Source organism: Lepidochelys kempii, chromosome 2 (assembly GCF_965140265.1).
Source record: "Lepidochelys kempii isolate rLepKem1 chromosome 2, rLepKem1.hap2, whole genome shotgun sequence".
Taxonomy (NCBI): domain Eukaryota; kingdom Metazoa; phylum Chordata; order Testudines; family Cheloniidae; genus Lepidochelys; species Lepidochelys kempii.
The window spans coordinates 91,486,163-91,499,921 of record NC_133257.1 but is presented as its reverse complement, the minus strand read 5'-3'; the positions used below and the strand labels follow the sequence as shown (position 1 = coordinate 91,499,921).

General features: G+C 42.0%; 1 protein-coding gene across 1 annotated transcript in view; it reads left to right on the top strand.

Annotated features, from left to right (window-relative positions):
• The window catches only part of SPIRE1 (spire type actin nucleation factor 1), a 173,642-nt gene extending 162,019 nt beyond the window's left edge, over nt 1-11,623 (top strand). The window contains 5 exon segments of the mRNA XM_073331647.1: nt 2,149-2,286; nt 4,925-4,995; nt 5,490-5,517; nt 5,610-5,746; nt 6,700-11,623. Coding sequence (XP_073187748.1) covers nt 2,149-2,286; nt 4,925-4,995; nt 5,490-5,517; nt 5,610-5,746; nt 6,700-6,958 — 633 coding nt within the window. The 3' untranslated portion in view covers nt 6,959-11,623.
• Nucleotides 11,624-13,759: the final 2,136 nt, after the last annotated feature.

Here is a 13,759-nt window from a genome sequence, read left to right as displayed (position 1 = left end):
GAAATTAAAGATTTGGCGTGTACTTATTTTTATTCTGAGAAGGAAAAACATTTAAACATTCTTCAGAAATCAGTATATCCTTTAACTTTTCTTTAATGTTGCATTAAAGCTTTGTTGTCCTTATGTAACCGCTGGAATTAAAACATTAGCATTTAAACAAGTGAACGTTTTCCATGTTCCCCCTTTTGCCTGCTGGCTAGTCACACAAATTGTAATGAAAATTAATTTTGATGGTTGCAAGAACAGATCCACATGATTCTTCTGCTACCTAGTAAACACCGGAAGTACTAGTTTTACAGGAACAAAGTTTTCTTGATAAAGCATTTTAAGAGATTAAAGAAACATATTAAAGAGGCTAAACTTTAAAAGTTGAAATGGGTATTTATTATGTCATCAAATATGCAACAAATTAGTGTTTAAATATTCATCATAATGAACATTTTGTTGTCTAAGGGAAGAATTAAATATGATACTTGATTATAGTAAAGGAAAAATATCCCTCCTATAAGGAAATAGCTTTCTAAAAGACTGAAAACTGTGATTGATCAAAAGCATTCAGTAAATCTCACTTGCCACAAACACCATCCTAACAACCCATCCTGTCGAAAATAAGTTTCTCAATGGCATTGCCTGCCCCACATTCTGTCACCCATTATTCTTCCTCTCGGTCCCTCCCAAAGCATTGTTGATATCGAATAGTGCTGTCATCATCATAAGGATCTAAAATACAATACTGACAGCTAGCTGCTGGTTACTTGGAAGTTTGCTGCTAATGAAATGACATATTTTGTTTGTTCATGGAGTTTTACACCTCACAGCAAATCACATTTGGTTTTGATAGTTTGTTTTTTCCAGAAAACTAAGTGTCACCAGTAAGAACATACCCCAGAGGTTTGGCTTGTCTAAGAAAACCAAAATTTTAGCTTTTTGTGGGTACCTTAGACAGAGTAAATTTTGTTTGTTCCTTTTCTAGGTAGATAAGACAACATAGTTTCTAAAATGCTAATGTTTGCCAGGTCTGCAAGAGAGATCAAAATATTTTCTCTCTAATTGAAAGTCAGAACAGAATTTTAAGACTATCTATTTAAATTGAGCACTTTACCACTAAACTGAATCATCACTCTGATTTATAAATTACATTTCCAAGCTGTCTGTAGAGTGCTGTCATCAGTGCCTTTGTGTGTACAAAGGAGATTTCCTGTATTTATTCAGAGAACGTTAAATTTCTGTGTCACTTCAGCACCATAGCCCCTCTGGGCTAAGTGAACAGGTGCACTAAGCAAAAAGTGATGGGAATTCCCAGAGCGGTTCTGTCTTTCTGTTAGAACCATGCAATCAACCTCAGGGCTGGATTACAAATGGGAACGAGGCTTTTTATTCTGTGGTACCAAAGTTAGAGGCCATATGCTCAGGGTTGCTGTTCTCTTAAACGCACTAGCACAGAGCGTATTTAAGTTTCACAGATGGGCAGTAGTTCCATCATAAGTAGCCTGGGTGTAATTCCCTGCTAGTAAGAACACAACAATGGATTAACTGTTTTGCTCAAACTTTATATTTTAAGATTATTTTAATAAAGTTTAAATTGACATTATCATCATCTTGGAGGGAAGGAAGACTGTTTGTATTACTGCATATAATACATTTTCTATGGTTTTGGTCTAGATTTTGTTCACGGGATCTAATTATAACCATGATTACCAATATGTGGTACCATTGAATAAAAATTCTTTTGGCGGGGGCTACTAACTGCTTTCTGGGCACCACAAAGTCTCTGAGATGCTGCTTGTCTTTAAGCAACATACTATCAAAGGGAACCGTGCCAAGAAATATCTTTTACACCTATGTATCAAATCACCTTGTGTCCTTTCAAATTATAAAATGGAATTGTAATTGGCTAAAACAAATATTCATAATAAATAAAATCAAATAAATGGAAACAGGTGTCAGATGATATAAGTGCTCATAATAAAAATTGCACAATATCAGTCTCTTAGTTGGTTTGAAACTCTTGTGATGCCCATGGATCAGCCAGTGCTATTCCGTTTTTGGGTTCTGAAATCTTTTCTTTGAAGTTACTAACTAGGTGGCTGGCTTTCTAGGCTGAAATCTTGAAAAGATGATGGGTTACATAGTAATGTTCGTTTCCAGGAGGAGTTTTGTTACCCAGTGGAATGCCTGGCTCTGACAGTGGAGGAAGTCATGCACATTCGTCAGGTGCTAGTGAAAGCAGAGCTGGAAAAGTATCAGCAATATAAAGATGTCTACACTGCCCTCAAAAAAGGAAAGGTATGCTTGTTTCAGATGATCTACTGAGAGCTGTTAGGGAGGGAGGTGAATCACACAGATTCTAGTCAGTGAAAGAATACGAGTTGGAACCAGAATGCAGGTGCCGGATTTTCATTAGTAATTGACCAGTCTGACTTTCAATTTATATTGGAGAAACTAAACTTTCTCTACATGAGGTAACAGAGGGGCCAGTTTCCTTGGTTTATATATGGAAATGTCAAAAATTTGTATTGGAATATCACGTTTGTTTGACCCTCCATACAGACACAGTAGCGTTTACAGTAGTTGTTGTGTGCTCACTCTCTCTCGCTCTTTTTCTCTTTTTTTTTTTTTAGCTTAAATTTAATAAAACATCCTTCCCTCTAGACTAGGGTGGGCCAACTTTTTGGCCCGAGGGCCACATTGGGGTTGCGAAATGGTATGGAGGGCCGGGTAGGAAAGGCTGTGTCTCCGCAAACAGCCTGGCCTCCGCCCCCTATCCGCCCCCTCCCACTTCCCACCCCCGACTGCCCCCTTGAGAACCCCCAACCAGTCCAATCCCCCCTGCTCCCTGTCCTCGAACTGCCCTGACCCCTGTCCACACCCCCAACCCCTGACAGGCCCCCCAGTACCCTCGACCCATCCAACCCCCCCATTCCTTGTCTTCTGACCACCCCCTCCTGGGACCCCTGTCCCTAACTGCCCCCCCCAGGACCCCGCTCCCTGTCGTGCCCCCCGGGACCTCATCTCCCCTACTCCCTGTCTCCTGACCTCCACCCCATCCAACCGCCCCCTGTCCCCTGACTGCCCCCCCAGGACGTCCTGCCCCTTATTCAACCCCACCTCCCCCCCCCCGCTCCCTTCCTTTGCCGCTCAGAGTGGCAAGACAGGCTTATTTGAAAGCCTAGGAGGTGGGCGGGCGCAAGCCGCGCTGCCCACACAGCAGTGTGGCTGCAGGGGAAGGGGGACAGCGGGGGAGGGGCCGGGGGCTAGCCTCCCCAACCGGAGCTCAGGAACTCGGCAGGACAGTCCCGCAGGCCGGATGTGGCCCGCGGTCCATAGTTTGCCCACCTCTGCCCTAGACACAGACGTACACAGCCATACTACTTCCTGTTTTTTTCTGGAGAGACCAGAGCTACAGGTAAAATAGGATATAATAAAAGCTTTACAATATAAAGTATCTTTTTTTTTAATTCCCATTTAAATCAATGGAAGCTGTCACAACCAAGTCCAGTTCCCTTGTCTTAATGGACACCAGTCTGTTGTGAGTGGACCCAGCTGCTGACTCCCACATGCTTCTAAGTGCCTTGGGTCTGGATAGTGTCTGGTCACTGTTCCTAGCTCTGGGTTTCTCAAGCATGTTCCCAAGTGCAGATCCCATGTCTGCTACCCTTCTTGGGAATTGGGACTCCATTTGGACCCTAGAACCAGTGACGCAGCCCTACCAAGTTCCAAATTGTTTACATATGTTCCACCTCTCTGTGAGTGCTTTGAGCTTCCTGATTTGCCCCTTCAGGGACAACATGGCAGGCAAGCAAGGAACACAGTCTTAGCAAAGGAATTTCTTAACCACAGACACTTTACTCTTAACAAAGCACAATGAGCGAGCTACAGATGTTTGAAAAAAAAATTCTGAATACAGCCCCCAGTCTGATCTCACCCCTCCTGCCGGTCCTGCCTTCTCTGTCCTTAGCCTGTTCTCCCGGCATGTAGCAGTGGACAGCTCCTTCACATAGGGTATTCCCACTTATATAACCCCTTTGGTAGGTCCTGTCCCTTCCTCGCATCCCACCCCCACCATGTCTCTGTTTCTGTGCAGATAATATTTCTTTTTATGGTTGGGCTAGCAGTAAAGAGATAAACAGCACTGCTGGCTTTCGATTGCTCTGTGCCAACTTATCAGATATAGTCATTCAACTAGATCTGAAGCCCCCACTACAAAATAGTTGTGCTAATCCCCATTGGAGATTGCAATACAACATGAGGGTCGCACTCCAACATGAAGATTACAGTATAAAGTGGAGCTCTGGAAACAAAATGGTACCCACAAAACAAGACCAGGTTCACAACTTGACCCAGAGCCCCCAGTCTGTCACAGATGCTTTCCCTGTGTAAAGAGTGTGGAACCCAGGCCCTTATGTATGAAAGAGACAATGAGATATGTCAGCAAATTCTTCTCATTCATTTAGAATAAAATGAGTGAGGAATCTTTTTTTCCCCTTGCCTGGCTGAATTGTATATTCCGAGTTTTAAAGCAAGTGGGATGATTTTAAGGCTGCATTGTCCTCCAAAGGTAAGCAGGGTGCATTAATCTCACACGCTTATTTTTTTTTTTTGAGCCTTAGGCATGACATTCAGAGGCTCATGTGTAACAAGCTAAAAGGAATTTAAAGCTTCTGGGAAATCATGCATCATGTGCCCCAGGGGGATTTAATATCAGAGCACCCATCTGCCAGTGTATTTTTTTTCCATAGATTACAGATCATGAAAAAAAAATTTACAGTGTCTCCTTTTCCTCCCCTGGGCTCCTGCACATTAAACAAATCTATCCCAACTTCAGTCTGTGCGTCTTCACCGAAGGCCCGGTTAGAAGCATGCAATTTTATTTCCAGGACTGAACTGCTAACATTGCAGTCTCTTCTGTTTACAATTTCTTTAGCTCTGTTTCTGTTGTCGAACAAGGAGGTTTTCTTTCTTCACCTGGTCCTACACCTGTCAGTTCTGTAAGAGGTGAGTTTTTGCTCAGTGTGAAATGTCAGGATTCATACCCCATTGGTTTCTGTTTTAATTCACAGTGTTGTTTGGTTTTGGTTTTGAAATGTATTTATGGTCAGAAAAACGACTGTAAAAATGGCTCTTGCTTATTCAACATATCTGCTCCCTTAAAATATTCATATTCAGAGCTGCTCAGGTTTTAGAATAAAACAGTAACAGTACTCCTCTGTTAGCCCAGCAGAGCCCATATGGGTACGAGGCAATTAGATTGTACAGAATCCTCATTACTGGGGGGTGACATGTGAACCCAAAAGAACAAAGAGAATTTCAGGTTTAATTTGAGTTGGTAGTATTGGCAGTTGGGGGGAAAATGTTTACTTGTAAACTGAGCAAACTTTAAGGTGACAGTCAATAAGGCAGTAAATATGGAACTCTATGCACCCCACACTGTCTTACTTAAGTAACATTTCTTTACACTGAATGATTCAGACTTTTACTTTCCTACACAGGCCTGTATGTTCACAGTGTTGCAAAAAGGTAAGTTCAGGAACCTACTATTTGTTCCTTTCAGAAAGGCTGTGTCTTTGGTAATGATACTTCACACTGTCATTCTCCTGCTCTTGTAACAGATGCGATTGCCATCAAAGCCATACTCCACCCTTCCTATCTTTTCTCTGGGACCTTCTGCTTTGCAGAGAGGAGACAGTTTTATGAGACCAGAAAAACCCTCCACCAGTCACCACCGGCCGCTTAGGAGCATGTCCAGGTGAGAGACATTCCTAGTTCAGCTTCTGCTTCTGGTAGCAGCTCTTCATAAGATCTTCTCAGTCTCTTAGTTGCTAATGAGACATAATCTACTAGGCTTTGTTTTTGTAGTTTGTTTTAATTTTTCAAAGTTTGTCATATCTTTTTAGAAACCCAAAGATAAATGTCTTTCCTTACCAATTTCAAGATTGAGGTTTTTCCTTACATTTCTCGTGGAACAAAACCCATCCTGATTACTTTTCATTTACTACTTAGTAAATATAAACTATATTTACTTACATAAGACTTGCTGACATGATATTTAAAATGTGCTGTGTCCCTTGTCTATACTATAGCTGATGACAGTAATATCAGTACAGCTGATAAATATTGTCACTTTTTTTTTCTAGTGTAGATGGATCCTTAGAAGAAAAATCCGTATGTTGTTGGTAACTGAATAGGGAAATGCTCCCTTATTAAACAATGACTTACACATGTCAAACTCTTTCTACTCTCTAGCCATAGGTTTGTTTCATTTTGGCTTTGGTGATAATTTATCTTTTGGTTTTACATTTTGAACACAGGCTGCTATTAAAGCTAATCCCAGAAATAACATTTGGATCAGGTCAGGCTGTAGATCCACGGACCCCTCTCTCTGTGTGGAAGTCTGTCTGCCAGGGTGCCTACACGCAAATTAGCCAAATTAGGACATCCATGTAGTCATTCATAAAATTCTCTTTGCCAAATCATGCTTTACACTAGCCTTCACCGAATAACCACATAATCTTATTGACGTGTCTTCCCATCTCCATCCTTTCCTTGCTGCTTTTTTGCACTCTCCTTAAGTCAGGGACAGCAAGACTTGGGACAGGAATAGCATATTCTTTCTCTTTGGAGGTGTTTCCATTCGTGTCCAAAACTGGGCTGAATGGTAAATAATGATAATGAGTAAGGGACGGATTCTTTGTTTTTCAGGTTGTCCGCAAAGTCTAAGTCTGTGGATAAATCAAATGAAGATCTACAGTTTCCCAAAGAGTTAATGGAGGACTGGAGCACCATGGACGTGTGCGTGGACTGCAAAAAGTTTATTTCAGAAATCATCAGCTCAAGCCGGCGCAGCCTCTCTCTGGCCAACAAACGAGCCAGGTTAAAAAGGAAAACACAATCATTCTGCATGGCATCACCAGGCAACTCTGAATACTGCCCTTCTGAGAGAACGATCAATGAGATCTGAGTCTTGTGCCTTTTTCTTTGCTTTTGTCTTCATGAGGTCAGCATCTGTGAGAAAGATCACTGAAACTACCCTTCCCTTTGTTTTACTTAACGAGCTTGAATTTGCATTAGATCACAGGGTTTGCTATTCTACGGTTTCCACAGACTCTACATTCCTATCTATAGATAATGATAAGTAATAGGTCAGCCAATAACTCGTTTGCACTGGAAGGAAACAATAGTTTGAAAATATTCCCTGTGTGTGTGCGCGTGCATTGTGGAGATAGAAACCCTTTATTTGCATTCAGTTTTTCATCATTCCTTGAATTGTTTTTAGGACAGGAGCTGAATTGTATTCCTAAAGGAGAACCAAATCTAACACAGGTGTCAATGTTAGCACAATTGTAAGCAGTAAGTCATATTGGCATTACCGACCTAATAGTGTTCATGTTCTAGTTTATATGGCACATGGAACCATGTTGTACACCAAAAACCTAGTGTGGGCTGTTGGTCTCATTGTCTCACAGCACAAAACCTAGAAGGTTTTGCTAGTGCTATCAACATTATCTTTCTTTCAACTGTTGTTACTGCTCTGAGATCATGGTTCAATGTGGAACTTTATAATGTCTGTGTTCTAGTGTAAAATATCTCAGTAGGCTGTATGTCCAAATGGTGGGCCATTTACCTTGAGCTGCTGTACTTCTAAGCCCTGGTGTAATTAGAAGCGTCTCCTGTGCAGGTAAGAGTAGTTGATTCCTTATTTTGAATGTATTGTGATTATTATTTTTGGTAGTCGTAGTTTTAGCAGTAGATAGAGCTGTACACTCGATGGGGAGGGTGGGAAATAAGAGAGGCTTCTAAGTTTAACTGAATTCCTGTAAAGTATGTAACATGGTTACCCAGAGAGGAAGTATGGGTAATATGTATATTTGTATTATAGTGGAACACACAAGCACTGCTATTATTAAAAGTTCAGGAGCATATCCATTATAAATCCCATTTTTCAGGGGTTTATAGTTTGGCTGTAAAATTTAGGATCCTGATGAAATTTGGGACAACTGTGTCTCAGATTAGGAGCACTTTGTTTTGCTTTTTAACAAACTTATGGAGAAAAAAGTCTACCTGTTAAAAGTTTCAATAATGTTACAATGTTAACAAACATCACATGCTTTTTGCTCTTTTTTATATTCAGATGTTTTGTTTTTAAAGCAGTTAAAACATAATTAGAGTTTAGTCCATAATATGGAGATAAGTTAACACAACCAAGTTACTAATACTTGAAAATCAACTACTGTGCGTACACAGTAACTTTTTCATAACATTTTTCATACCCAGATTGACATTTAATATCAATACAGTTCTGTATTATATAATATCATAGTAGGAAAGATTCAGATCTAAGTTATTAACATTTCTGTACTAGAGATTGATGAGAGATACCTCAGAACTGCTCCAAAGTAGCTGAGACAGGGTTTTTGTAATACAGTTAAGGTTGATCTGTTTTCAAACTCTAAATACATATTTACAAAATAGAATCTCTTGAACCAAATATTATGCATTTTAAAAAGTCACTGGGAGCCAAATCCTAGACTTGATGTCGGGGCTCTGGGTTGATGATGGGAGTATGGTTCCCACATTCCACTGAGCAACATTAGAGCCACTCTGCAACTGCTGCTGCACCATCCCTGCTGTGTGGGAGGGGAGTAGCCACCCACTGGGACCACCTTCACAGGCTTCCCAAATCCTCGCAGTGGAGCTGCCCCAGTTTCACAGTAGGCTGGGCTCCCTGCCCCCCAAACGTGCAGGATTTCCCCTTTCAAGGCATATTTGCAAGTTAAGTTGTAATAGCTCCAAAGCAGCTAGTCTGCTATTAGGTAAATGTGTGTTTGGGCTGTTCTGAAAAGCTTGTACAAAGGGCTTTTTAAACCCATCCTGGGACACATCCATCCTCATTTTCCTTTAATCTTATTTACATAGTGGGGGTAATAATGTTAAGGGTTTGCCTGAACTGATGACCTCAGGAAGTTCAGAGTTATGTGTGAGTCCCCATTCTTAACCCTTTCCTTTCTGCAGAGGGCCATGCAGCTGTTACACCCTCTGTCTGGGGACCTCAGGACGATGGGTCTTTCATATTAAAGCAGGGGTGAAAGTAACTTAAATGACTTAACGGTAGGCTGGAGCCCTGAGCAAGGGGTGGGGCCTCAATTGGAAGAGGCGGGGCCTTCAGAGCCCCAGGCCCTTTAAATCTCAATTTAAAGGGCCCAGGGCTGTGGTAGCGGCGGCTGGGCCCTTTAAATTGCCAACGGAGCCCCAGGGCTCCCAGCTGCCTCCGCTACCCCAGGAGTCCAGCAGCGGGGATCTGGCGACAGTTTAAAGGGCCTGGGGCTTCAGCCGCTGCTGGGAGCCCCAGACCCTTTAAATTGCCGCTGGGGAAGCCAGTTTGGTACGGCGCACCGGCTCTTGCTGGTACTCTGTACCGGCTTACTTTCACCTCTGTATTCAAGGAATTACAATATCTTGATGAGTTAAGGACCTATGACAGTGGGGTAGCACAGTGCAATTCATGTGAAATGGGTAATAAAAGATCCCCCGTTAGTCATGGTAGCACTTTTTTTGCCACTTGTGTTTCTGTGCCAAAATCAATCCCTGCAGCCCAGCTACCCACCCATCCCTTTTTCCCTTGCTGTATTGCCTAGTAATCACACCAGATGACCAGTTCCCAGGGAAGCACAAGGGGCTTTTATTTTAAACCCCCATTATTCTGTGTTTAATTTTTCTTGGGAAACATCCCCCTCTACGCCCCTTACATCTATTTACTGCTCCTCTTCATGGCCCCTTGGAAAAAGCTGCAGGAGCAGGAAACGCATTCCTTGATGTCTCTGAGGCTCTCAGGGGTGCAGAGTATCCAGCATGTTTTTCTTTCTATTGGGAGGGGTTTGTGATAGAAGCCATAGCCTCATAATGCTTCACATCCAGTATATGAGCAGTGAAATCAGACTCCAGCCCTGCAGATCCTGGGCCATCTATGAAGGCCTACTCCTCTGTGCATCATCCCTGCTCCCTGCAGCATGGCTTCCTTGGTGAGATATTCTCTCCCATATCAGTGCATCCTCATAGATGCTGTAGAGGAGAGCTGATGCTGCTTCTAGCATCATTACTAACTTTGTGGTTTTGAGCTTTCCACCTCACCGTTCATGCTAGTGTCCGAAACCCATTCCAAGTGTCAAGGACCAGTCCACTTTACCTGCGTACCTTATCAAGCTGCCCACAAAGTCCTATTTATGGCTTAAATTTCATATCTGTGTCAGAATAGAAAAACAAAAGTTTGTAAATGTCTGTAATATATTTATTAATATTTAGAAAGCTGTCATGCATTGAGCAATGGGAATTGACTTTCCCATGAAGATTTAAAAAGAAAGTGAGTCTTATTTATATGTATATTGATTATATTATTAGATTTAAAGTTGAGCCTCTCTCCATAGACATTGTAAAATGAATTTCTGTTGAAAAGACTGTGGGACTAGCACAGCGAGCTCATTTCAATGAGTTTTTAAAATCTTTTTTTTTTCCCTCTGTGTTTAATAAAACTAGGACTTGTATAAGTGCATCAGAGACCCAAAAGGGGTTTAAAAAAATGTCATTGACAATGCAATGGTCTTGTATTTTATACATGAAAACAGTTCTTGAGAATTCAAAGCCAGCTCAGCCTTGCTAACAGCTGCAATGAAGGTAGCAAACAGGCCTTTGTGGCAGCTCTTATGTGTATAAAACAAATTCTTTCAATGTTCATGGTGACGATATTGCTTATGGGGTTTTTTCATTAAGTCCTTTATTGAAGAAAAAAAGCCTGGGGACAATAAAATGTCTTTGGAGCATAGCCTTTGTGTGTATTAATTATTCATGTGCAAACTATTGTAAAGAAAAATTTGAACGGCCTTTTAGGATTTTGTAAAAGTCAAATGGTTTTCTTCTGTAGTGTTGATGAGTAAGATTTTCACACTTACTGGGCTACATGAAAGAAAGGCAACAGGTCAAAATAGTCTTTAGAATAGCAATATAACTGCGTATGTGACCCACTGGACTCTAAGCATTAAAGTATGTTTTGCATTAAAATACTGCTTCTGCTAAGCAGTAGAAAAGTACAGTATGACCAATTCCTACCAAAACCTTCCATATCACAAGCTGAAGAGCTGTATATACTTTTAACTCTTCCTATATGGATCAGTTGTGCTGAACTTTTTACAGAACCTGAAATAACTACACACAACCTATCTTTTTGGAGCCTGTAGTTGATGTGCATTGTGGGAGACGTACTAGGAGTCTTTCAAAGACCAAAATGGAAGGCTATCAAGAAATAAAATACACACACACCATAATTTATTTTCCAAAAACCAGTCTGTTCTCTGATTCTCCCTTCTAGGATTGGCTGCATAGGTAGGGAGGTGGGGGAAGCTCCAACTTTAGACAGGCATGAAGGTAGCAATCATGCTAAACTTCATCCAGAAGTTCTGTGCAGCTTTTAGGAATGTCTTTATTATTTTAATTGTATTTGTGAAAGTGACATCGCACAGTGGATAGGGGAAAGGTGCTGTATTCTGATGCAACAGCGTACCTCTTATCTTAGCATTAAATTCTAAATCATTTCCATGTAGAAGACTGAAAGCTGGTTTTATTTTTTTTCTTTGATATGTAACTAAGTTAAAACTGAGCTGCTGAATTGTTAATATTAATCACAGGCATGCAGTCTTGTTTTCCATTCCCTTGTTTTCCTCTGACTTCACTAATATGCTTTTGATCTTCCTTAATATTTCACAAAAAATACCCGAATAAGAAAACAGCTAGTGTGTGTTATTGGATCACTCTACTGAAAAAGCCAACCAGACATAGATCTTGCATTCTCTTCAAAACACAAGCCAGTCAGGCCCTATTACAGCCTGAGCCCATTCACCTGAACTTGGGAGAAGTAAGGAAGTTAAACCTTTCCTTCAGTATTTGTACGGGTGATGAGCTGATGCTGTTAGAACCCCTTCCATCCCTATGGCAACTTCGCAGCCTTCCAGTCCTGGGCTAGCCACAGGTATTATATTTTACATTCATTAGTCTGTCTCTGAAGAGGCCATTCCAGAAGGAGGATTGCCAAGACTTTGACGCATCCTGGCCCCCTTCTCTGTCTTTTCCCCCAGCTGTATCCCTATACTGGGTGGTGGGAGGATGATGTAGGAGCCTCGCTGCCAGTCTCATGCCATCAGAGGATTCCTCTAGATAGAGGGAATCTTCTGTTGGCCAGTTGAGTTCTAGAGTAGCACAAAGCACCCTGAACAGACCATGGACTCTGGCCCATAGTTTTATAAAATGCATTTTAGAACCTGGGTTTTATAAGAAGACTCTCCAGGTGCTGCAAGAACTGCACTTTTTAAAATTACTGTGTCTTTCTCTCTGCAACTTATCAGCAATTTCTCCTGTGGGTAGCTCCTAAGCCGTTTTCAAACTTTCCATTATGTAGGAAGGTAAAATGTATGCTGCCAAGGCCTTGTGTATACTGACAGTTGTCACAGATTTTCCCATGATTGGGCTAGCACCAGGCCAGAGCATTTTACCACCCTCCTGTCTAGATCTACACTGGTGCCTGGCCAATAGTAGGAGGATCTTACTATCATCAGCCTTGACAACTCCATTAAAATGGGGTCCCAACCCACAGTTTGAGAACCCCGGACCTACGCTGATGGGAGAATCCTTTAGCATAGGTAGCCAGTGTAGACAAGCCCCAAGTCCACAGTCACCCTGCAAGTGCACAAAAGGGGACCTATGCACTATTCAACTGATGCTGCATTTGTTTAGTCTATATATTAGTTTCTAGTTGGCAGGCAGGCTGTTCTTTTAACTACGTGACAAATGCAGAACTAACGAGGGTCAGCCCATGCAGACCACAACATGCTGTGTGGCCAAGGTTTCAGATACCTCCTAATCTCCCATTGGTCACAGTACTGGGTAACATTACCACAGCAAGTATATGAGACCTAGCACTTCAGGGGTTAATGAGGAATCCTGTCCATGCTGTGTAGCAACTACCACCCTGCCTTTTTGTAGGGCTAATAAGTGGTCTCACCCCCTGCTGGTCTAAACTGTTTTTCATTGAAAACATTTGTTAAACCAGTTTTTGAAAGAGTCAGTCTTGAATTGGATACGTCTAGTTCTAGAAACTTCTGAAATCCTGTCTAAAGGGCTAGCCCCTGCATAAACATGGGGTGCTTGTGTGTTAGAAACAGTACTTCGTACTGCTGCACCTTCCTAACAACCCCCCTAAGGTAACCTAGGGCCTGGGCCCAAGGAGCTGGGCTGAGCACTGAGAATAGATGTAGGCTATGGAAAGGAGACACAGCTACTCCATTAGAGACCCTATTCCTCCCTACCCCCCAGCATTGCATAGTACCTCTGAACTTTGCCCCCCCGACGCAGGAGATGGATTTGTTTCTTAGCTTTGCAACACCTCTGTGAGGTAGGTAATACACAGTTTACAGATGGGGGAATCACAGCACCTCCTTCATCAATGTCAACAGGAAGCTTGTCTCAAAGGTGGGACTAGAACCCAGCTCTGCTGCAGCACAGTCCTGTGCCTGAAAAAGATTGCATAGCAGGTAAAGGGCTGCCATCCATTAGTGGAGGCTTTTTTTTATCTTTGCCCATGCCTCACCCACATGCCCTTCTGGATTTGGTTCATATCAAGCAAGGGGTTTTAATGGAAGTGATGACTTGCAGGGTAGCAGTGGAATAGGCACCCTCAGAAGTAACTTAACCTGAAGGTTTGTGAACTTTTTAGTCCTAT